Source organism: Rissa tridactyla, chromosome 2 (assembly GCF_028500815.1).
Source record: "Rissa tridactyla isolate bRisTri1 chromosome 2, bRisTri1.patW.cur.20221130, whole genome shotgun sequence".
NCBI classification, from domain to species: Eukaryota; Metazoa; Chordata; class Aves; order Charadriiformes; family Laridae; genus Rissa; species Rissa tridactyla.
The window spans coordinates 81,028,114-81,054,430 of NC_071467.1; the positions used below are offsets into that span (position 1 = coordinate 81,028,114).

A 26,317-nucleotide genomic window follows, 5' to 3' on the forward strand; every position below is an offset into this window, starting at 1 on the left:
GGGTTAAAGTGTGTTCTTTTTAGATGCATTCCATTTTCATACTTTGTTGCCAGTTTTAAAAATTAACTTGGAGACTTGAGAAGTAGAAGTCTCTTCTGCTGCTTGTCATAGAGATGTCTCACATGGCCAAAGCGGATGCTGGTCAGAATTTTGTTCAGCTAAGTGATTTGGGCAGACAGGAAAATGCCAATTTGCAAAAAAAACACCAAACCCCACCTCCTCCCCAAAACTGAATGGCAAATCTTCATTTGAAGATGGCACAGGGTACATAGATTTCTTTATGTCTCTGATTAGCCTAAAAGTAGAAGCAAAAGCCTGTGTCCACCCTTGTAAAAGCCCAGACGATCAGAGTGTTTTAGGCTTTGTGATTTTTTTGCTTATAGTAATAAATGAATTAAAAAAAAAAAAAACAGCTTAGGAGCATCTTAATGCAGACTGATTAATGCAATCATCTTTTTCTGTGCTCAGCTCTACTTCCAAAATTGCATTGTTGATTTTCCCAAATCTATCAATGACCAGTGGTCTTTGAAATCTCTTTAGGTAGGCTAAAATCTCCTAAGTCTCAAAATTAGCCTGTTTTAACTAAAAAATAATCATTGCTATCCTAAAACCCACAAATGCTTTGGTCATAGGCTTTCTTCCTTCTTCCTTTGCCCTGAATACCCTGCTGATAAGAAACTACCCCTGTTGTGGGGGAAAGGTTGGGGCAGCTGGGGAAGCGCATTACTGCTTTAGCAATGGCCATCTGAAGATGCTGAAGTAGGATGTATTTTTAATGAATAACATTTTGTCATCTTTTAGAAAGAAAAAAAACAAAAGCAAGCCTGGATTATATTCTGAAATGTTTAATACAAGCCAGTACAGTGGGCATGTCAGAACAAGACTGACTGGAAAAAATAGCACGGGTTGTCATAAACTACTCTGTAACTCCTAATCTCTAGAAAATTCCAGCAGTGTTACATTGGAAGTGGTGGGCTTACACCTATAGCTCACATCTTATGCAGATCTTTCATGTATATGCAGAGACCACGCATGTGGGAAACTGAAAAAAATCAGTGGAATTACTAGCAACTGCTAAAGATTTCCCCTGTGCAATCTGTGCGGGGAGTGACCCATGCCCGCTAGCCTATCAGCAAAAAACTGTCACAAAACAAATCACTTGCATGTCTTGACCATCCAGTCTGTTATAGGCTTGCCTGGTTACTAAAGTTACAACCTTTTTTTCCTGGTAATGACAAATGATCCACCACGTAGTTTTTGATCAGGTGTAGTGGGCACCACTTAAGGAAGTCTGTTTAAGCAAAGAGGATGTTTCCCCAAAGTCACTTCTGCCTTGTCATTTCCAGAACCTCAGAGAGCTGTGCAAAGTAATATTTATATGCAAAAGGAAATAAACTTTCTCAGTACACTATTTCTCAGTAAAGGAGTGAAGGGCTGAATGATGCTTTTTACTGTCAAAGAAAATGTGCATGTCTTTCATGACACTGGTTAGAGACCCACTTAGCACGGAGGGCATACCAGCAACACCATGAAATGCATTATGTTAGCATAATATTATATCAATGAATTCTCTCCTCTGTCAAGCTGGCAATTTTGTAAGATGCCAAAAATAGGTACAGACAGGCTTAGCATCTTGAATCCCTTCTCTTACAGCCCAAAATTCCCACCAAAAGCCAATCTCTGAAATAACGAGACGTTTTAGACCTGGCTACCTAGTGAACTGTCCACCTAACTGGTGGCAGCGGCTGTCCCCAAAATAGCACAAGGGAAGGAAGGCAGCATTCTATTTTCTATTTCCAGATTGCAACTGAAACAGCAAATGCAGGAATTGTGTACTGACCAAGGTTTGCAGCAGCATTGTTAAGTGGGACGAGAATATGGTTTCAAATCTCTTTGGTCAAGTCAACTCGTTTCTTGGGTCTCACTGCTACCTGTACAGGGGAGTGATAGGAACTGTTGGTGAGGACTTTGCGGACGTTCATGGGAATGTGGTGGCGTGATAACTGGGGACCCAGAACTTGCAACTGTGAGTTGGAGTGGTTTGACTCCCACAGAGGATTGCGTTGGCCCCTGTGGGGGAGCGGTAGTGGGGAGCTGGTGCTGAAGCAATGAAGCATGAGTCAAGTGGGTGAAACATTCTGTTTTGATATTTTAAATGCGTAGAGGCTGCTGTTTGTGAAGAGCTGTGAGCAGACTGCAAATAGTCTCTATCACAGTTGGAAATGTGGTGATTCATTGTGGTCACTGTGTTTCTACCACCACTTGTTTTCTTCCTTCTGACTTTCAGTACTCCTCCTTATTTCATTGGGCTTTTTGTTCCCTGTTCCTTCCTGGGCTGTGACAGTCTATGGCAGACAGTCATGTCATCTTCCTTAGCCCCATACACATGTGGAAGAAATTCAGTCCCCTGAGTGCTATTTGTTTCTGTTTTTCATCTGCCGAGCATCAGTAACCTGTATTTTTGTCTCCTGTAGATAGTCTGTGATAGGTTTGCAGCTGCTGGGGAGTAGCTGCAGGTCCTAGGAGGCTTCCTGTCTGTCACTGGACTCCTTCTCCTCCTCCTGCTAGGTAGGTTGTGCATCTGTGGGTCAGAGAAGAATAATCAGGATTTGAAACATGTTCAAAGGAAACTTGGAACATAAAACTTGGCAACATCACCCAGGCAATTGGTGCTAGAATCTGACTAACTCTATTCTCTCGGGCGCTCTGCCAGTCTCTGCTGTGGCCTTTGCATATTTTCAGGCATAGACAAGTTAAAATACTAAAAAATATTTTGCAGTCTGCCACCATAAGCAGCCCAAAGATTGTGTGAAGCCCTTTAATTCAGGACTTTAAAGCATGGTAAGTACAGTCTTCTTTTTTGTTTTTTTTCCCCAATAACTGCAAAGAGGGCATTTCAGAGGTTCTGAATTCAGCTGGGCTCTATTTCCAGGCAAAGGCAAGAAACTTATCTATCTTGGCACGTTTTTCAAATGGCTGCCTCGAACACCTCCCTTCAATCAAAAGTCCCACATGGCAAATCCAGCTGTATCTTTCACCTGGAAATTTGATAGTTATACTTCAAATTTTCTTAACATCTATCATAGCTTAAAATAAAATGTTGGATGACTAGAAAATATTTCTTTATCCAACTGACAAAGCCAAAAACTTCGACCGGCACTGGCAGGAAAACAAGTGAGCAACTAGAAGAGCAGCTCTGGGGGCTGAAGAAACATTCCAAGCAAAGAAAAATGAGAGCCAAACGTACAAATGGCCCAAAGTTTATAATCCTGACTCAATCAAGCAGCCTCAACTGTAAACATATTGAAGAAGTGAACAGTCGATACTGGTAATTAAATTAACTTGAATGCATGGATTCAGCTTAAAAAATCAGAAACAGCTTATCCCTGGCACAGAGGTGCCACAGCTAGTGAGCCGTTACTGTAAGCATTTATTACGGCCATAACATACAGTAAAGGTAAACAGCATAGGGCTGCCGTATCAGTGGTGGAGTAAGAGACATTAAGGTCAAACAAACTGGAGTGCTTGGGAGGCACATAAAGCTGGTGAATATAGCCCGCAGCCTGTTAAAGGTTAAGAGCAGGGGGCATTTGTATTTACCAGATGGCTCTTGTACCTACTTGGCAGGAACTACCCGCTGACCAGCAGCCCGTGCTGCTCTTGAGATACTAACAGCCTGATAATGAATGGTGTCTCACTTCCAGGACACTCCATAATTTCATGGCAATTCTGGATATTGCCATCACACTTGCGTTTCCCATCTTTCTGCGATGGAATGACCTCCTATTGCTGGTCATCCACCTCAGTCCTACTGTCTGTCAACCAACGCGTGCCTCCATAGGCTGCTGCGTTACCTCCCTCCTCCCATCCCTGAGAGCTCCCAGCTTTTAGGATTGTACCTGTTGAATACAATGCACTCTCCGCTTCTTCCTCCAGCATCTCCTATTCATCGTTGCTTGAGGTCCAGAGGCTTCAGCTTTGTGGAATGAGCCAGAAGGTGCAGGGAATCTGGTGCAGTTCTTGGAGGGGATGAAGTTAAAGTCTTCCAGGTCACATGCCTTTTTATTGTTGTGGTACTGGCTGATGCTTGGGTTGATACCACATTTCTCCAGGCTCTTAGGAACTGGCAAATCCTGTGGCTGCCTTACTTTTTATGTTCAGTTCATATCTGCTTGTGCATTTTCTTGGCTTCAGAGTTCACTCAGGGAGCTGGTCTCCATTTGGCATGAAGAGCTCTTATTCAACAGAAGTGGATGATGACTAGTACTAGTAAAGAGTAATACCTGATATTTCAATGAGGATGCTGGCACCTACTTGCTTAGAGTTTTGTACTGTGAGGTAAGTAGCAAAGGGATGAGTACAGAGGAAGTAACACTAACAATGCCACTGAGTTCTGACCAACAGACCTACGAAGCACACCTTGAAGTCCTACCAAACCCACTCAGGCAGATACTGCTAGTTGATCATCACTACCTAACTGTAAGCCTGAGCTACCAGCTTCATGCAACCTGTCAACCTTGCCAAAGTTTTGCTCACACACCTGACGGAAAGAGATCAATATCGCGTTGAGCCACCAGGCAAGCCCTGGAGGTGGAATCTGCCACTTAACAACCTGTTTAAAAAGTAATAAAAATTGTGTGGATGGGCATGATACCAGACCAAGAGATTTAATCTCTTTTGCATCTCCTGTTGCACTTTTACAAATGAAATCTTAAATTTACAGATTCATCAGTTTGAAGAACAGGCCAGGGAAGAAAATTAAAAGACATATTAATTAAACGTGAAGTGACCTTACCTATTAAGGTATGAAATATAGCAGCTACAGCGCCAGCCACAACCATGCACAAAACTGCTTTGGTCCTGTCTCGTTTGCTGTTCACAAACACCAGGCCTACATTTTTGAAGTCACTCATCGGACCCGTGAAGAACTTCATCAGGGAGTACGCCAGCCCATAGCTGGCCAGCATTTCCACAGCATCTTCCTTGACAGCAGCAATGCCCCTATTCAAAGCCTGTTGAAACACAGAAAGAGAAAATAATGTAGCACATGTGAAGTGTATAAAAAACAATGTTCTGCAGCCAATTTGTGAAGGAACAAGCAAGCTCCACTCTCATCGTTTTCATCCCAAGTTGGACCTTGTATCTCTGGGTTCAGCAGCAGTAACTTGTGACTTGTGACACCAACAACTTCATCATTTCACACGGACAATAAGTGCAAGTAAAGTAGACTTGAAGATAAACTGTATTTTAGGTACTAAGGTAAATAACTATTTCTAAAGTATATAATGGAACTCCTGCTATACCAGAAGTCAGTTTCTTTCCTTTTTAGAGTAATTTTATGACCTGATAATAATCATGGATGATACAAGACCATTTAAATGCCACTTTGAGGCCTTAGCCCTGAACTGAACAAAGCACAGTCCTTGTAGGCCATTTGCACAGGTAAAAACTCTGACATTATTATATGCTGAAATTTCAGGAGCTCAAACTTTTTTTTCAGGGTAATGAGCTTTTCACTACATCCCATGTGGTTGTTGTGAATAGCTGATACTATCCTATGATGTTTATTATGAAACTAGGCCAAATATGCACACGACTAAACATATCTGTTCTCCTTTCATGTATTTCACAAGGTTCTGATCCTATATTTATTTATATCTCCTTGTAGCGTATTTGAAAAGAATAAAGCACATATATTTCAAGACATATTAAGGTTCAACCAACCTACTAATTCATTCTAGGTCTGTATTTAGGAAATGTCTGCCAGTGAATCACTGAGAATTAGATAGATTATTTTTATAACTAAGGTGAACCATAGAAAAAATCTGTAACTGCTTCAGATTCCAGTTTGCACCAAAATGCTTCTAAAATATTGAATAAAAATGACAGAATGACAAATTTTATCTGCAGTGTGACAGCATCAATCATCTGATACACTCAGCAAACTGTTAAAACAAGATTTGATTCAAAAAGCATGAAGGATGGAATACAACTTGTTTTCACAAGTATGTAGCTCCTACGGGTTACAGCTGATGTGTGCTGACAGGGCCATGGCAATGAGGCCGACCAGGAACATCTCTCCAAGACACCCTCCAAATCTCAGTCTATCCACTTACACAGCAGTTCTAATACCACTTTTTCTGAATGAACAAACCAGGCAGAGTATCATCAGGTAATCTTGGTGAACCCCTCCCGTTTCAAATGTAAGCTTAGACTTTATGTTGCCGTCTTTTGACTTTTTGTTTTCCCTTCCAAAGAGCATCTAAGCAAGCAATTCCCATTGCCTTTAAAAGAAACCGCATCCTCATAGCAGAAATGAGCACTTTTCCTGCCGTTCTTTTCTACTCTGTGAGATGTGCTTAGTTTTTGAAACTAAAGCTGCACTGTCAACATCATAGCAAAAAACTGTAGAAAATACCAACATCTCCATCCTTGATATCTGCCAAATCTCTCTCTTGCAATGTGCTCTGACCTGAACACCCGAGGCTCCAAATGCTTTCATCTGTCTTGCTCCAGTTTGCCCCTTCCTGAAAATACCATGTGTTAGATCTGGAATACCTGCAGCTGCTATATGCAACCTTTTCTGGGGTATAGATAATTCCATCTATTGCATCGATAAGAATTAAACTTATATTTAATCTGCAGATGCCAAAACCACTAGCGTGTGCATAAAACTGTACCCAATTTGTGGAAAAGACTGTGGCCTCTGAAAGGAATAGTCAAGTTTAGCTTTCTTTTGTGATGACGCTTGTGATGATGTAATTGATATAAAGGTGTATACAGAGTTATAATATTTTCATTTAAACTTTCTAAAGACACTGAATCTCCTTGTTGCTGTTGCCAATAATAGGCAAATATGCCATATAGAGGGTTCCTTGATCACTTTTCCCCCCTCTTTTCTTCTGTCAACAGTGAAGTATTTCTGGCAGCTTCAATTTAGAGAGAAACAGCTAAGCAATTTCAGGTAGTCTGGTTTAAAAGCTTCTCGTCACAAGTGCTTCCTTCCTGGTTTGGACAACTACTGAATACCAGAGTGTATGGACAATAGTAATCCACTTCTGACAAGGTCCCTGGCATAAACATGGCTTTAAGAAATCCCATTCTGTCAAGAGGCACAGCACTATGATCCCTCTACAGAGAGACAATCTTTGCTGAGCACAGTCCTCAAGCCAGTGAAACTAGCTCCATGTGACTTTGGCCCCGGGATAACTATGTTTTCCATCTAAGTAGGACAGAGAAAGACTTGAGCACTCCTCTTTCTCTCCCTCTCTGGTTTTACAGGCTGAACTCTGATCTCTTTTGTATGAACAAATGACAACCAAGTAGATCCTTCTGAGTAATTTTCCCCAGAGACGCACTGTGTACCAGGTAAGGTAAACTGGCAAAATCCAAAAGGGACTTTTGTAAGAGGTATGCTGCCATTAATTTATACTCCTGTGGAACGGTTGGCTGACATGATGAAATACCCTAGAGGCTAGCCCTGAAAAAGCAATCCTCCTAAATGCTTCTTTGGAAAGATCCTTAGGAAATGAACAGTCAGTAGGGTTGTGTACAGATGGTTTAGCTTCTGTAGCTTTCTTACTCCTTTTTCACTTTAAGATGACAATGCTTCTTCGTCCTCAACTTCCAAACACTATATGAGAACTTGTGTAGTTTTTCTACCCCATGTAGCTTAGAATATTTTTGCTACTGAAGCTGCTGATGTTTTATTTGATATCCTTAAATCCGTAAGAAATCCCAGATACTTGATAAAGCTGCTTTGGGTGCAATATGAAAGACACGGGCACTTGATCTTTCATGGCATGCCAGCCATGCAGTTGGTAATCTTCCAGTCTAATTTCCTGTTAGATTTCCAATTAAGTCTCTCATAAAGGAAGAAACATACAAACCAGGGCAAGGTCTCCATTTTTTTATCTGACACTATTTTGTAGACCTTTTGTGTGAACAAAAATCAATAACAAAACTTCATCAGTAGCATCCGTATTCCATGTTTGTTTCACGCATAACAGAGCGTATCTCTACAAAGATTTGTGTAGCTTGTCAACAAAATCACACAGAACTAGGCAGTAATAATAATAATAATGATAATAATCACAATACTTAATATAAGAAGTTAGCTTGATCATACATATTTCAGACGTCATCTTGCTTTCAGCTGACTTATTCACACCAAACTTGAAGGGAGAACTAGGAAATCCAGGTGCTGGATAGAAGGAAGACTATTGGTGATGGCACCTTCTGAGTTTTTAATGAATAGCTAACCTAATATGGCAGTAGGTGAAACTGTCACAGTAAATGACTATTCATCAAACGTCACTAAAATAAAGTCACTGACATTGCTGACCCTTCTTTTAGAGATAACAGAAAAAAGCACACAATACTTCCAGGCTGAGAATGATCTGGTATGAACAGGTTAGCTGAAGTAAGTCACATTCCTAAAGCACTTCTCAAAAAGGCAGGCACCAAGATCTAGAGCTACTTCAATGCAATGATGTCTTCTATAACACATTATGTTATCACTAGCAAGATTAAATCTTTGCTAGAGGACCCGGTAACAACGCCTTGAGCCCTTCTTTAGCAATAATTGTGTGCTGTCTCTAATGTTCCCTAAAATCAGAGAGGACTAGCATTTTTAAATTCCCATCCAGAAGATTCAAGTCCGAGCAATACCAAGTAATACACTTAATAACATTTCCAGCCAGTAACCACATCTTTACAATTGGGTACTGCAGCTGGCTTTATCCTCTTAGAAGGAATATATGAGACCTCTATCAAATTCCTAGGACATGCATAATGGATGAATGCAACAAACTTTTGCATGCATAGGCAGTGATTTAAAAAGCAACAGTTGTAAGAAAAATGTCAAGGGTCTAGCTTGTCCTGTTTTGCATGAGGTTTCAGCACTATTCACTAATGTTGGCAGGAAAAGGTTTGGTTCCAGTCTACAGCTACACACTTCTGTTGCCAAAAATTCAAAGTCCGTCTGTTAAGCTGGTTCTATAGTGTTTGACCATTTCTCACATGATCCTCCTCTCCTAAAGACTACTGGATGACTGATGGCTTATTTTGTATTGGATTAGACATATAAAAGCATAAAAAAATCCACTGAGAAAGCCACACCTATTGTATGCATTTCCTTCTGCTTTTAAAAAAGCTTTATTACCTATGTACTGCATAGAATTTCAATAGTCTATATCTAACTAGAAGAGCAGATTTTCTACTTCATTTGAAGTTAACTATTGACTATGCAGTCAATACCTGACCAGTGCACGTGTTTCAAATAAGAGCAAGTAAAATCCAAGAAATGTAATTCCTGTCAGTCCTCAATTTTGCTTATTCTGGAAGAGCAGACTGTGACCTAATGGAAGCTGTCACATTCCTATAGCTTGTCTGAAGCTGGGATTCTGCCTGCTATGTTTTCAAGTCTGTTCTAGCTAGTTACCTACCTAAGGGTGACACCAAAACCCCGCTCAATTTGGCAGTAACGTGGCCAACTGTATATTCAGTTCAGCAAACATTTGTAACATGTTCCCCCTCCCTCTACATCTTTCTTCCTACCTACCCTCCCCCAAGAAAATGGAAAAGCGCCAAAGTATCCAGTAAAAGAGCAAGCTGACGTAGGGGACAGTCTTTCAGTCTTTCTCCTGTGTCAAATAATCTCTCTCCTGATGATTGCTGGCTGAGTTTTCATTTACTAAATCCTGTCACATTGAAATCTTCAGTATCATATGTACCAGCTGGCCCTGGCTGTCCTGTCTCCTCCTCTGTCACCACTGCGGGAACTGCGCTGCCAGAGGGACCCCTGACGGATCCGATGTTCTGTAAGCGTGGCATCATCAGACCGCTGTGTCGGTGCTACCTGAGCGTTATCCCATCTGCACCTCTGCTTCTGGCTGGGTTTCTCATAAAAGCAGGAAACCACCGGTAGGCAATTTGAGGGAAAGAGCCAGTGCTCTGACACAGGTCTGTGTAAGCTTCCATGAATATAGACATAGAAGTGTGAGGAAATGGGGTAAAAATAGCACACACACATTCATCCTGGTGCAAGAAGATCGCCCAAAGATAGTATATGAAGAGATAGCCCTGAAGGGGTAGAGGGAGTCTGACCTTGTAGCTTGAAAATGATGACTGAGGAGTGTCTGTTGTTTTGGGCCTTTTTTGTTTTGTTTGGGGTTTTGTTTTGCAATGCTTTTACCCTAATTCAGTATCTCTAATTTTGAGCCAGCATCTGTTGTAGATCATGTGTCGGATGACTGAAATGCCATCTGAGGTCAATTCCTATTAGCCTGCTATTAAAATACTTGACTTCCCTCCTGGTCCTTTACTAAAGCTGGCTGTAAGAGAAGCCCCGCAGGCTTTCCCTGCCCACAGCACTGCAAGTGCTGCCATCGGTTCAACCCACTAAAATAATCCCAGTCCCCAGCAAGAGACCACAGCCCCAAACTCCGTTCTGAAGGAAAAAGAGACGCCTGTCCTGAGAGAGGGACACCTAGAGACCCCCATGGTATGTGGCCTGTCTCTGGAGAGGCCATCCTTGGAAGAGCATTAGGACTGCCCTGAAAATGAGAGCTGAAGTTCTTCTGTCTCTTGCTGATTCCTAATTCAAAATCAACTGCAAATGCAGGGCAGGTGTCATGGCTTTATCTTAAATAAAAAGTTAGTGTACAAAATTTCAATCAAATTTACTCTGTCTCCTTAAGTAAGGAGAACATGGCCTAGAAGAAAGCCCATATACCCTGTGAAACAAAAACCAAGCCATGAAGACTAGAATGCAATCAGTAACAATTTTTTTCCCCATTCACCCTCCTGAGCAGCAATGAAAAGCAAGAATGAACACTTTTGCCAGATTCCTACTCTTATCTGAAATGCCTGCTACTCTGTGACTGTGATCACGCTCCCACTTTCCCACTCACTATCCAATGTCAAGGCTGTATGAACGTGTGTCCTGGGAGAAGTTTAAATAAAGACTCTAAATCCAAAATAACATAATTTTAGAGCACTCACAGCTTTTACTTGACCTGGGATACATCAGGCAACAGCACTTTTTACAGGCACAGCCAGGAGGCGTACGAATAACTAGAGCAGCAGTGGCAACAGTGAAGTCGGTGAAAATGGGAAACCCTTCCCACTGCAAGAACTAAGGCAGAGGAGGACATGTTGGGGAGCTGGAAGAGTAGCTACGGCACACTACCCCGGTGCACCTACTGCCTGTGAGTAGATTTAGGCGCAACAACCCGCAGAACAAGACAGAGAATAACACAAAAAACCACAGGGGGCTGCAGAAGATAATGGTGCAGGACCATGAGAAAGAATCCAGACTCAGTGAAGCCAAAACATGCCTCATCTAAAACTATGTTTGACAAAGTGCCAGTATATTTACGACAGGGAGCAATCTTGGAGGGGTGAATCAGTCGCTGCAGATGGTCGCCTCTCTGGGGAACGTGAAGAACACTGATCCCGAAGCCAAGAGAGCTACGAGCCATGACACTGGGAAGCCCTTCAGGATGTATTCCCCAGGTAGTATTGAATGGGAATGGCTGACACCTGCATGAAGGAGACCTAAACCACTGCCATTTCCACAGATGGCTGTTGAGAAACCTGTCCCCTGAGGTGAGACAACCACTAACTTTGGCCTTTTTTTAGGCAAGCAGTGCTTGTAGGGGCATAGGACAGAAGCAAAATCAACATGTTAGAGATATTCCCTGCCATTATGGCTGGTATCCTCTGGCTGATGCTAATGAACTGCCCAAAATATATCTAAGGTGAAACTCGAATGGGAATGCTTTGTTCTCAAAGTATTCCAGCTTCCCTTGGAGCTCATCCACAAAGGTGAGAAGTATTTGTGATTATGTTACAGAAGTATGGCTAACTCCAGGCTGAGTTTATTTATCTTCAGATCTCCTTCACGTGGAGGCCAGAGACTCATTTTCTCTCAAAAACTATTTCTGTTTCTAAGTCTATGAGCATGGACTAATAAAACTGAGACATAAATTGAGACACATAAAACTAGGAGAAGGTTGGCTCCCTGTCTCTTCAAAATGCCCCATGGAATAGCTATCATTTCTTCACCAAATTCCATTTTGATTACTTTTAAGTGGTAGAAAGCACTGGGGAGAACACAAATGCATATCACATGTATCTACGCACAAAGAATATTTGCCTTAATCACAAGTGACACAGTATCTGCAGCAGTGCCCTTTTTATTTTTAATTTCTCACAGAAACAGGCTCTGTTCTCTTCCTCACGTTATACCCCCAAAGTAAAAAGTAAGCTGATTTACTATCAGTTGCATATTTCATAAAATCACATTTTCTCATGTTTATAAATTAAATTTCTGCAAGGACTGTTATAAGACTTGCTTGTATGCACACAGCAAATCTAATCTACACAGGTCCCTTACCTGTCAGTGTCTCACAACTCTGGCATATTGCCTTTTTATTAGCATTAACTCCATCTCCGCTGAAATACTCCTTGTGTCTCTCTCCTCCTGAAATGGAGATTGCCACTTTCTCCTTGATCACACCTTCTCACTAAGCTCCAAAGCGCACAGACAGGTTTGGGTTGGAAGGGGCCCTGGGGGCCAGCTTAAAGCACTGCCCCAAGCTGAACATCTGGGAGATGTTGTGGAGGAGACCCCACACCTTCCCTGGGCAACCACCCCGAGAGACCGTCCTCACCCTGAACCTTAACATGAAACCAGAACTGGCATCTGAAGATCCATGGCCATCTACTTTGCACACTAAAACACACTCTCCTGCCAGCGACGGCCACGCTGACGGCATTGGTCTGAATCTCCATTTCTCACATTTCCCCCTCCTTTCCTGAAGGATCTTTTGTTTCATTGCTCTGTACCACTTCTCCTTGCTGCTCCAAAGGCCTGCTCTCTACCACTTCTCCTCGCTTTCGCCAAAGATCTTGTCCTTGACAATAAGTGACCTATATTTTCACCTCACGGCAAGAAATTACTTAGCTCCGCTTGCCTTCCAATTTTCACCCTTCCTGTTCTGCTGTTATTGGCTTTTTCATAGATATAACTTACAGCAGAACAGTACTTTTCAGTAATTTTGATATTGTATTTGTTTCTTTTGTATTTCTAAGTTCACGCATTTCATATGATGCTAGGTTCTTGCTTTCTCATTTTTTCACATATTATAAGTAGTTCTCTTAAGTGGTATTTTTTCACATAAGGTCACCTCGCATTCCCAATGACAAGGTCCTGTATCTAGTGTAAGTCTGTTTTTCCCACTTAAAAACATCAGCCTAGGCAAAGACCCAAATTAAAAAAAAATAAAAAATTAATCCAAGCAAATAGTTTTGCCAATTGCAAGAATAGGAGAAATTAATGGGGTGTGTCCCTGGCTATGTAGATTTTTTTAAACTATTTTCCTTAAACCTTTCCTGTTAAAAAAAATCTTAATGCGTGCAGCATTTGGTGAAAACTTCTGATATGTGGCACAGCCTATCAAAAGTGCCTTTAAAACAGATCAAAACTTGGCCAAGCATCTGCAAAGTATGAGTTGCCCATATTCAGTAGAACTTGTTAAACTACTTTAACTGCACTGAAATCTTGTCTATATTTCAGCGGTGCCAAGTGTGCTCCTGGGTATTAAGCTTTGAGCCACACAACAGAGACCGTATAGGTTCAAATCCTTAAGGTACCAGGAGACAAGGAAACACTACCTATACCATTAGCTCAAAGCAAAAGGGAAAGCATTTCTCCTTCCATGGACTGAAGTTGCAGTAACCTACTAAGACTTCTTTCTCTCAGGAATTGTGAGGTGGTTTATTCTCCTATCTATCTTGGCTCTTGTGGAAAGGACCCTGGAGGCCTGTAAAGACCCTGGAGATCTGTAACATTTACTTTTATTGCTTCAGCTCGCTTATTTCTGAGCACTTTGTTAGTGATTAAGATCCCGTGTCCTCCTACTTGGAAGACAAATAATTTGCATTTCCTCTCAATTGTCTTTCCATGTGGAATTTAAGGGATGTAATAATTATACTCAGCAAACGTGGCAAGAGCCAACAATCAAATTCAAGGCTGTCAATACTGCAGCAAAATATTTTAGTATCATTGCATGTACTATCCTACCACTTCATGGCTCCTCTAGAGATTACCCTACTGCTGCTATCGTTTAGAGTTACTAATTTTGCCACAGCCAGAACTGGTAGTCAGCTGGGAGGAGTGGGCTACTTTGTTGGAGTGTGGCCACACAAACAGGTGTTTTGGGGTTTGGTGTAATAAAGAAGTGGAAGCCTCCCAAGATGGATGTCTCTCTTAGTTCAGTGACAGATACCCAGGCTGTTTTGATTGCAGAAGATGGCGAAGTTCAGCCTCAGTGACAATGTGCAGGATGGGACCAAACTGGTTTCAGATAATAGGGCTGTGAGGGAAGACACTCACTGTGCAAAAACAGATTTTTTTCCTTAAATCACTTTCAGACGCGATCAAAGTGAAAGTTAGCTACTCAAAAGTTGAAAATGTCAGAATTATGGGGGGCAACCTTTTGTTGTCTGCCTCTTGCTCCCTCCCTCCATCCCCCAGGGTAGTCCAAATTCAGCAGTAGCCATCATCACACCAAAGTAGCTTGCAAACTGCAGCCCCTCCGTTGTCAATGGAGCTCCCTTAGTCACTCAGAGCACCCTGCAAGTGTCATCACATATGTCTGCTAAGCAGAATATGTAAAGCAACCAAGCCTTTGCTATTTAATGAACATTACTTGTACAGGATGAAAGGCTAAAGCAAACTGAAGCAAGTGTCTGCAGGTTTTGTTCATTCAGCTTGGGTAAATGTTCCCTCTCTCTTGCTGCAGACAGGAGAGATAAGGAGCCTGCTGAGCAAACGCACAAAATTCTTGACTTGTCATATGGCTGGGCTTAGGAAGAAGAAAGGCAAATAATTGCCGTTTGGTCTTTCATCCTCCTCAGAACTGCACTATGTCAAAAAAAAAAAAAAGAAAAAAGAACAATCTATAAAGTACGTGTCAAAGCTACTATGATTACAAAAATACATATAATCACCAAATAAGGCTTCTGTGCTTGACTTGAGGAGTGGGAGCTTGCCCAGCTGTCCCTGAATGTGTAGTACAGCCCTACCTTTATGTGTACTTAGTGCACTATGCAATTATCTACTGTCCATTAGCTTACTCTTAAAGCATTTACCTCCCCATGTGGCCCAGCACAGACTTGTTACTTATGTTCTAGGGCTTTGCCCAACTTCATCGGAGCAGAACGCATTTAAGGCCTGTGATTTTCATTAGCTGTTGTGTCAGGAGCAGGCAGCACGGCTGGTTAAAGTCCGTCATTAAGCAGCTGTTCCCTCCAGCATGCGGTAGGCTAGGAAAAGCACAGTTTGGGCTACACAAAGCCGAGTTTGTTAGGTGTGAGTGCCTGCGACTGCAAGTGTAGAGCTGCCAGATTAGCTCATGTCTTAACTGCTTAGAAGCGACAAATAGAAGGCACCCAGATCACCAGCCTAAATACAAACTTGGTGTTTCCGCTGCTGGAAACACCCATCATAAACAAAGTCCACAACATTTGTATCTGTTTTTCTTTCCCTACCATTCTTATTCTTTGTACTAGCTTTATTAGGATGAAATTAAAGTTATTCAGTTGAACTGGAAACAAACTGTGGATAGTGACAGATTTCCTTTCTCTAGGGCTGGTGGATTTATTGCAAAACACACTTTGAAGCACTTCCAGCTATTACAGCACTTTCCAATACTCCAATACCTGCAGAAAGCAACGGTCTCACTAAACCGGTAATTCTGCCTCTAGAATTTGACCTAATGTATCTGTTTAAAATAAATGGGAAGTGGGTGGTAAAGACATGGGAGTGGAGGAAGACAGCAAGGAGAATGGGCAGGGTTTCTCCAAAGTAAATTTTTCTCTCAGAAAATCTAAACTTCTATGTGCCTGGCCTAAGTTTTGAGAGCCTTGAACTTCTCTCCTGGTTCTCTCAGTATCCAATGACATGAAGTCAACAAGTCAACTCACAATGAAATTATTGCACATGCGTTTTTCCAGGTGATGGGTGTATGGAGAACAGGTAACTAAGAAATTTCTCTTGAAACCATGCACTCTTTTTGAAACGCCCTATCTTTCACAAGGGGAAGCACAGTAATATGTCTATACAAGCAAGGCTGAAAATACCCTCTCTGACCTAGAAGAGCAGGAGGCCATGGGAGAACCTGATTACTGTTGCTTATGTGATCTTCACGGCAGCTGGGAGCCCAATTGCTGCTGTTATAGTAAATGGCTTTCCATGATAATGGAAATACAGGCTATATATACTCTGTCCTCACTGGATTCGATAATAAAGGAGAGAACTGGAACATGTATCATGCTTCAAGCTTTTCCTCTGTACCTCTTGGGAACACATAAGTTACAGAGGGAGACAAAAAAGCATTCTTTCTGAATATACCGGGACATACAAACCCTAGAGCCAGGGGTTCACTAGAGTAACCTCTAAATTCCTGGCAATAATTAATCTTGTTATATCTTCACCAAACCCTTGGCTAATGCTTCTACTCAGAGTTCCTGAAGCAGCACCTTGGCAGCCTTCTCCTCAGGGAAGAGGAGACTTGGAAGCACTTGCGGAGTTGTAGCAAGCCTAACTAGCAAGTAAATTTTAGTTCTATGTGTCTGGTAGGGGCACATCTTAACCAGAAGTGCAGTCACTAGTGACTTTGTGAGTATTCTTGATTATGTCAAATACATGGTGTAATTTGATGCTTAATCTAATTTGAGAAGTGTCTACCCCTGGGTTCACAAAATCCAAACACAAAAAACATTATGTACTTTTAAATTCTTCCAGCTGAAGAGGTGACCAGACACACAGTGGATGGGTTGCTCCCCTAACTGAGAAACTGCAAATGGTGCCACAGTAATTCTGCTGTCTAGCAGCATCTCTACAGACACCTTCAGCAACACAGCGCTCGCCATCACGAGACACTTGATATATAAGCTCAATGCTCTCTTAGCCTTGTGCCTACGCCTAACTTAACTCCAAGCTTAAAACTATCTTTATTGACATCCTTTCTCGTTCTTGCACTCCTTATGACCTGACGCAATGATCCCTTCTTATTAAAAGGGATTATTTCAATAGCAATGAACATTTTTCTGCTAACCCACTCCCTCTAATTCCTCGACTTGAATTGCATAGTTAAAACTTATTAGCTCATTTTCATTTGTTTTATACAAGACCCTGACTTGTTAAGTTCAGTGAAAATACGGAGGGATTCCCAGAAGCTTAAGCGAAACTGATGCTGAAACATCGTAGTGCAACAGGTAACTTTGCCTAGTAGCTTCTCTGTCTGAGTCACTGGTTTTAAATGATGTATTTCCTTACTGCTGGATTTCAAAAGTGGTAAGAAATGCAATGAAGATGGATTATCTACTGTTCTTTCACAGCAGTACTCTACGTTGTGCAGAGTTTTCACTGGGAGAACAGCCCCCTGTCACAGGCCCCCCATCCCCAGACCAGTCTTGTTCTGCTTTGAGTCACTTAACACCCTATTTCCACAAAGCCAGAGGAGATGCAATCTCTTTCCGGTCTTCTCCATACCTGTTTTGTTTTTTGTGGCTGATGGGCAGGGAAGCACGCAGGATGTAAAGCATTAATTCAGCACAGCTAAAATTTATCTCTGAGCTGCTTTAACATGAAATACAAAATTGGCTTCGGATGGGCATCCTGCCAAAATTCTCACCAAGGGGAAGAGAGTCATGTTGCGTGTCACACTGTTGCCGTTGTGGGAATCGAAAAATTGAGCTGGCTTGCTTTGATAGCGTAGTATGGCCTATCAGCTAGTCTTACTCAGTGAATTCTTCACTACATTTCCCTGTCTACAAGAACAGTAGATTGCAATTTATCCTTTGCTGAAATCTTCAATGCCAGAGGACAAAATGCAATACAAGGTACAAGGCTGAAAAAAAACAGAAGAAAAACAGACTCTCATTTGCAAAGCCCTGATGCACAGGTAATAAAAGAACCAACAGTACTATGGACAAGTTGACGGTGTCTGTAACTAGCTGTGTTTTGCCTTAACAGAACTTGAAAACTGGCAGAGGGGGACACAAATCCAAACATGGTATTTTTCTGTGATAATCTGCCCAAACTGCCTGCATTCTGTCTGACTGTACCGACAACTCTGGTAGGGCTTAGCAATAAAGCAGGAAATAAAGGACACGTTTCAGCTCAGTTTCAGTTTCTGAAACTGGGTGTAAACAGCTTATGTTGTACTTGCAGGTCCTCAGAGAAGTGTAGCACAAGAAACTCTAATGGCTTCATCCTCGGGGCTTAACAACAGCATTTAAAACCCTTCTTGCACATATATTCTATCCTCATTCATCTGTTCATTTAGAAGCACTGTTTTTCTATGGAAAATAGTCTCCACAGTGGATACTTCCTTTTTAAAGCATCATGAGATGGACGGATAGAAAGAAGTGGATGTTCTGCTCATCATCACACTTCCACGGACTCCAGCTTCTGCACTGGTGAAACTCTAGCCCTTAGAGGCTGCTGGGCTTTCTTTGTTCAGGCTTGCAGGACAGCCGGGCAACAGTGTTAAGTACTCCCAAAACAGCTTCTGAAATGTGAAGATGCTAAGGCCACCAGCTTGGACCACAATGGGCATAGCATCTTGGCGGAAAAAAAACATGCTGAAGCTCTTGTAGGGGTGGTACACAATAATAGAATACAACACTGCAGATGCATGCACGAAGCCAACAGCACACAGTGGTCCTGACAAAACTCTGTTTTTTCACTTGCATGGAAGAAAAACTGAAAAAAGGATATCCACAGCCACTGTGGAACACTTCTGGGAAGAAAGCGCCAGGAAGGCACAAAGACTACTGAGTCTCCAGGTGGAGGTCAGGAATAAATTAGTCTATGCTGGTCTTGACAAATAAATTATTTTGGACATCAGGGAAATGAGGTCCTGGAACAGACCTTGTAGAATGGCAGTGTGAGCAAACACTCTGAAGCAGTCAATGCTGGCTGATGTCTTACAACAAAAACTGGAAAGTATGCTTGCAAAGAAAATGAAAATTTCTTTGAGATAATGCCTCGTGATGGTTTTAATCGCTACTCCCTCTGGTCATGTTCCCGCTGATAATCTAATACGTTTGTTCTGAGCAGGCTAGAATAAGAAACTTGTTCATACTAGTCACAGGTCTCAAAGGAAAATTTATAACTGGAGCTAAACCCAGGTTACATTTTGCTGGAATGAAAGAAATGCTCTAGCTTAGGAACTGCAGTCTAAGAGCTGCAGGAGTATTGCAGGATGGTCCTCCAAAGCACTGTCATTTGGAAGTGGTCATCCTAAAGACACAGATGTTCCAAACCAGCTTAATAGAACTGTAAAAGCACAGTTCTCTACTCCAGGTATTGAAAGACTTCAGTGATGCTGCACAGCATGTATCTTTTCTACACGCTCTATTTGAAACTCTTTGTCCCAAAGAGTCAAAAACATGACTGTGATACCAGCAAAATGAAAGCAGGTGTCAGGACACCTTTCCTGAATAGTCTAACCTGAAGGTTAGATGATCCAAAAAGAGCCTTTCCCTCAGGTCACCCCAAATTTACTGCAGTCAGTGGATTTCCCGAAATTGGTTACTCTACTGTGATGACAGCGTAGGGCAGGATTCTTAACACCCAGTGAGCTCTGGAGCCCAATCCCCAGGAAAATACACCTCTGCCCCTGTTGCTACTGGGGTAACATGCATATCCCAATGTGTTTCAGCAGCAGATTCAGCTTTCTTTAGGTCATCGTGCACTTTACCAAAGAGCAATAGATGGTGTCACAGAATTGTCTCAAACTTAAGAAAAGGGCTGTATTTCCACAAACTTAAGAAGTAGAGGAAATACATATATATTATATCTATTCATGCATATTTCCTTTTCCATGAGGCGACTCCCTTACTACTTCTGTGTTCTCTTTTTGGAAGACCTGACTTTATGTTTCAGCCTCATTTTAGTGTTTGAGATTGGGGAAAATCCTTTGTTGAGGTTAAAGTGGAGGAGAACTGTTGCTGTCACTGCAAATTTAAGCTACCAGCTTGACTGATTTGTCAACTCCAGGCAAGAGTGCCAAAATCTCATTTTATATTAGGAACTGAGCTGCAATAATTCTATAACTCAATTAACAATCTTTTAAACAAATACAGTTAAACTCTGGGTGAGGAATCTAATGTCTTTTATTAGCTGTATGACTTATTTCACTCTGAACAAAAGACAGGCTGACTCAATTACACATGCAAATACTATAAATTCTTTTTTGCAGCCAGTAACAAAGCTGCTGCTGTTGATCAAAAGGCTGTAAGGAAAATAAGGTATTTGTTTTTTTATTACAGAGCTTTCTTGATGTCTTTCCTCCAGGAGACTATCTTGATTCCTTTTAATAAAGATGCCTTTGAGGAAGCAGATGCTTGTCACAGTGGTATCTAGTGGATTAAGCCTTTTCTCCCTGAAACTGGAGGGATTTATAACCGAAGAGCCTTCAATTATAGGCATTGTAAAATTAAAAGGCAATTCTACTCTGAAGCTCTGTTGCATGCTTATCTTGAAACCCAAATAGCATAGGACAAAGAATAGTTTGAACCTCTTTCAGTCATGGTATTTATTTGACCCCCAATTTGCAGATCAGCTCCTGAGCCCTGGTTTTGGCTAGCACAGCTGCGTTCCCCGTCTGTTCTCAGACTTTCGGAGGAAGATCTACAGCACTAATGGATGTACTGTCGACGACAGTTAAAACCCTAAGTTTTCTGCTAAACCCTGGATGAACTGGATGAACTTTTTTCTCTGGATGAACTGGCACGCTCTTCGTGCTTGTGTTGTGAGAACTCGCAATACAAACACTTAGACCACATCCCAGCCCCAGCCCTGCGCCAGGCATGTCAGTGACAGAGGACCCCTCCTAACAGACCTGCTGGAGTGACAGCCTTTAATTTGAACTAGCAGCGAAGTCAAGGGTGCAGGAAGGTACACGCGAGTCTCCTGACTAACTGCAGTCAGCACTCATTTCTTGGGGATGGGATGCGATGGGGTGGTCGCTCAGCGAGGACCATCCTTGCTGCCTGCGCTGGGAAAGCACTCGGCCTTGCAGCCAGCATGGGGGCAGGTGCCAGCTGATGGGCAGAAAGGGTTTTAGAAGAGTCAATGGAGCTGCATTAAATATCAACCCATGTTGTCAGAAGCACCACTGGGAAAGAAACGAGGGCTATAAAGTAAAAAGCAAATGGAAAAAAAGTAAAGGCCTTTGAGACAGGCCATTATATTTTTGGTTAGAATTTTGTTAACAGCCACAAGGACATCTCAAGATGAGGCTCCAACTGGTAGCATGGTAATAACTTGGAACATAAGCTTCTATTTGCAAGCTCAGGTTTCGTGAATGGAAAGTAAATGTACTTAAAATGCTATTTCATGCAAATGGTAAGACCTGATCCAGTAGCCTCTGGACTCAGTGCAATGTTTTTTCCTCAAGGAATAACTCTTCTTGAGTGTTTTTGCTTCTCCAGGTGTCTTACCAGAAGATACAGAAGGATGTATCAAGTGTTGAGACCTCCCCCTCTCATCTTGTCCAGCCTCACAAACTTAAGTAGATGAAATTATATCAGCAATGGAAAGAAGGAACGGTACAGTTCTACATTAAGTGGTGATGCTAAGATTGGCTTTGCTGAATTTAATATTGCTTTTAATATTCCAAAGGTAGTATCTTTTAAAGGGTGCTATCAACTCTCAACCCTTCCATCTGTAACCATGAGAAAAGTCACATGTCTTGTTTTGTATGATTTGGATATGTTTCTCTTACAGCTGTTAGGCGAAATGGTCCTGAAGTTTCAGTTAAATAACTGCCTTTGCTTTCTGTCCTAAACTCCTCCAACTCTGTTGGATATTTGAGGGCTGTTCACAAAGGTGCCATAATCTCACGGACAACTTTACATTTCAGAGCAATGTTTATCTGGAGCATTTCACAGTTTATATTGTGCTATGATGAAAGAATTGTATGAACGCCATTTATGTGTTTATTTCATTTTTAGAAATACTGGTTCAGATTAGGATTACCATTCTTTGGAGATTGGAAGAGCTAAAGTGGCTTAACACACCCATGAACTCAGAAGGCTTTGTACTGTATTACTCTACGCCATGTGAAGCAAGCCGAGGTGCCACAGCTATGGTAGGGACTACGCAGAGGCTGGTGAGCAAGCCACCACCCCTGTGACTCTGAAAGCCCTTGCCAAGGGGCTTTCCAACTTTCTAATTCCAGGTTGTTTGCCTACAGCAAATTAATAAACTGCAAAACAAGCCTACAGCGGACCTAGACAAAATACCTTAATCATACTGGTACTAGAGGGCATTCAATAATTTGCTTTTAATCAGAAGTCTTTTCTTTTTCTTCCTCCTGAAGAACCTGATGTTAACAACATCACGTTTGTTAGTTTTTTCAGTGCCAGCATTATGGCGTGTCATAAATGATTATGATTTCCCATCAGGACAAAGTAGTTTGGAAAAAACAGATTTTAAAAGAGGAAAGTGAAATCCAGGTCAGTGCAAGAATGGATATTCCATTTTGAAGGCATGCATAGTGTCTAAGTCCTTATGCTTCATGACACTAAAAAAATTTTTGGACCCTAAGGTTTATTGAGTTCTTTGGGATGCTCAGCAACATAAATTCAGCACACTTATCAAGCTTGCCCTCTCACCAGCAAGCCTGCAATAGGAAGCAATCTGTTGCTACCAGAGAGGCGGAAAACCATACAGAAACGTACAGGCAGTCGTGGCTGCACTGGTAGATGTGGAACAGAGCAAGAGGACAGGTTTGGAAGATGGCGTGAGAAAAGTCTTATTAGGCTTACAGAGGAAAATATTCGAAGACTTCAAACCAAAAACTGCTTGCAAGGTATGGGTTTGGCCGAGAGTCATTATCTTTCCCTTTTCCGCTGCGGCAGACATCTCCACCTCTGCATCTCTACCGACAGCAGTAACAACAGAGGAGACGATGAAGTCAACCGGGGGAAACAAAGCTGCACACCTATCGCAACTGCTCTTTTGACAACCTCATTTGTCTGTACACGCAGATTTTATTTTCAAGGCGATGGTGGATTTCATGGTGGAACGCTACCAAGTCAGTGGGAAGCAGGACTGCTGGTTTCAGCTCACAAAAAATCCCAGTCTGCTGTGGCCGCCTTTGCACAGGTCTGTGGGAGTACTGCTGGCGCTGGTACGCCAGGGCGTTCTGACCACGTTACATACTTTGCCCACATCAAGTCAACAAGCAAGCTTGCATATCGCAGCAGTGAAAACAAAAAAATGGGAGGAAATATTCAAGCACTTATTACATGAGAGAAAAAGTAATGATGAACGCTTCAGAAAACGGCCAATAAAGTAGAACACTCTCCTCCTCTTATTATTACTTGAAATGGTTCAAACTGTAATAAACACCGTTCCAAAACCAAAAGAATATCTCACCACTGTGTTTTCGTCAAGTACAGTGATGTCAAACACAGGCAAAGCTGTGGATTAAGGCTATACTCGGCAAGCTTAATGCAGGGTCCAGACAACAACAGCTAGACAGTCTACACCGCAAACATTTGAAAGAACCAGTGCATGAAATTGCAGGGGGTTTAATTAATTTGTCATGCTGGTGTTTGTACAATCTGATTAGGTAACAGCATCTGATATGGTATCACATAGGAGAGAGGATTCATCAGACTGAATAATTACATGGATTAGAAGAGGACCTCTGAAACGCTTGCGGGGCTGGCTCAAAGAGAAATGCAATCAGCAATGCTGAAAGGAGATGCACCGGCCTCAAAGGAATTTACTGGTGAGGCTCCTGAAGATGAAGCTGATATTCTTTAGCATTTTCATTAATTTTCATTCACCACATCACAGAGACTGTGAATATGCAGATTACATACGCTACGGATGCAAATCCAGTAAGCACCACCGGCACAGATGACTTTGAGACTTGTGTAATAAAAACAGGATGAAAAAAAGTAGAAAATGCCAAGCCAAACACTGGGGACTAATAACAAGAATTTCTGCCACGAGCCAGGAACTCATCAGTTAGACTGGGTGTACTAATATGTTGCCAAATGACTGACCGGCAGTGCGATGCAGCCATGGAAAAAGGCAAATGCAATTGAAGAATGGGTCTGGTGAGGCATTTCTGGTAGAAACTGAGAAATATTTTTGCTGTTTTAAGGCCTTGTTAAGACAACAGCAGGAATAACTCTGCACCAGATCAAGGAGGCTTTCAGAGCATCCCTAGTTCAGTGGAAGGTTACTAAGCTGATCCAGGGGTACAGAGAAACCTGATCGAGTGAGAGGAAACCAGAAGAGCTTGTTTTCCATAGCAAAGAGAAGGTTGAGAGGTTGCTCTGTTTCAACATAACCATGATGGAAAAAACAGGGAAGAGGAGCCATTTAATTCAGGAGAAAGTGCTGGCATTAGAAAAACTGGGTATAAACAAGACTGGATACATTTTGGCTGTAGTTTAGAAGGAGGCTCTCTAACTACCGAAACAGAAAACTTTTTCCTCCAGAGGTAACAAGGGCAAAAAGATATGGGGCATAATGACCTGGAAAACCAAAGGGGGGCCTGCATCTTATTTTTTAATTATTTCCATAGGCACTAAATGTCGCTTGGATCTCTCGTCCCATTTCACCCCTTCTTTCAGTACAACACGCAGTATGAAGGCAAGAAAACGCCCCCAAAAGCCAGCTTTCAACCGAGGGGCCCTCGCCTCCTTTTGCGGAGGATGCTCCCAAAGATAACTTCAGCAGAGGGCTCTGGCTTAGGTGCTCCAGGTCCCATCCCAGAGGTGTTTTCCCCTCCTTCTCCAGCTGTTTTCTAACACAAAACAGGTGGCCTGGCCTCTGAGGCTGCATGTTTCAGTGCTGCTGAGAGCCTGGTATGTGTGTGCAACAGCTCTGTTACGTAGGGGGAGGTTGTTGTGGTTTGGGTTTTTTTTTGATAGTCTTTCAAAAGGAGGCTGTAAGGGAGGAATGGGTCACAACCACATCGTCCCTACTTTCCTGTGCCCTCAACCACCGCAAGCACCTGGCTCCTCTTTCTCTGTACACTGCTTTCACGTCAAACCAGCCTGCCAGCACTATTCAATACTGTTATACTTACAGGTATCACCTCCTTTTTTCTTTAATCATGCTGGCTTCAGCTTTTATTAGCCTTTCCCCAGGTTATCTTTATCTGATCCTTTAGCATCGGCTAAACCAATATTTTATCAGCATCACTGTTTTTACTTGGCTACATGTGCAAACAGAACAGATGAATACATATTAAAAGATATAGTGGAGATAACTGTATATGCACTGCAAGCCAAGATAATGAGAAATTTGATTAAGGACTTCTTGTTGCATTTTTTAGCAATGAAATATTATGAGGACTCTGCATTTAATAAGGTGCTCTGCCTCAGAAGGATGCAGGCTCTGAATTTTATTTTAGTAAGAGTGTGACAGGATCTGTGTCCTTCTTCCCCTGCTTAAATCGCAGAAAGGATTTAAGTGGGTACAAGATAGGGACAGGCGCGAAACCTCCTACACCAGCTAGGTATAGGAGCCAGCTGCTTTGCCTCAGAATGGGTTGAGCTTGCTCAAAACCACTCGAGGCTAGGAACTAAAAAGACCCTGGTTAGTTTGGTACCTCAGTCCACTGGAAAGAAATACTTCTTTTCCTTAACATCACCTCCATCCCCCTTTTTTCTTCATGATTTGGTTTTGCTTGACTTTCTTTTGTTTGCACGTCACTTTTTGATCTTCAAGGGCTACAGAGCCTGCCCACCTTAAACCACAGTACCTTCCAATACATTTACCTGCTTTAAAGTATTACTTTTAAAAACCGTATATACTCGGACAAACTTAGCCAAAATGCTCAATCGTAAAAGTGGCTGCATTCGTTTTCTGCAGCAGCTGCAGGGGCTTCAGAAGTGAATCCCAAGAGTCCTCTCTGAATTCAGAAATCCCTTCCAACGTGAAGAATGCATCAGGAGGAAGCTTCAGGGAGGATTCTTCACTGCCTTCTACTTTCTATAGGTATTTGCATCTGGATAAACTGCAAAGAAGGAAGCCTTCCTCCTGAGGTTCGAAGATGGAGGAGAACTAAAATGGAAAATGAAATAAATCTTTCTGTTTTGACTTGTGAGTAATAACTGCTGAAGCCAACTTTTCCACACAAAATGCTCCATTGGTTTATGTGGCCAGGATGTTTTGCCACCAAAATCTAGGTGGAGTCAACTGAAATCTGTCCTGTGGGTTTTGCGGTACGTTAATATGTTTTCTAAATTTAATACACTCCAGGGC

At 42.0% G+C, this 26,317-nt stretch overlaps 1 protein-coding gene across 1 annotated transcript in view; it reads right to left on the reverse strand.

The window, feature by feature from the left end:
- The window catches only part of ANKH (ANKH inorganic pyrophosphate transport regulator), a 100,699-nt gene that overhangs the window by 37,786 nt on the left and 36,596 nt on the right, over positions 1 to 26,317 (reverse strand). Inside the window, exon 2 of the mRNA XM_054191103.1 lies at positions 4,796 to 5,012. Within this exon, the coding sequence (XP_054047078.1) occupies positions 4,796 to 5,012 (217 nt within the window). The remainder of the gene's footprint in view (positions 1 to 4,795; positions 5,013 to 26,317) is intronic.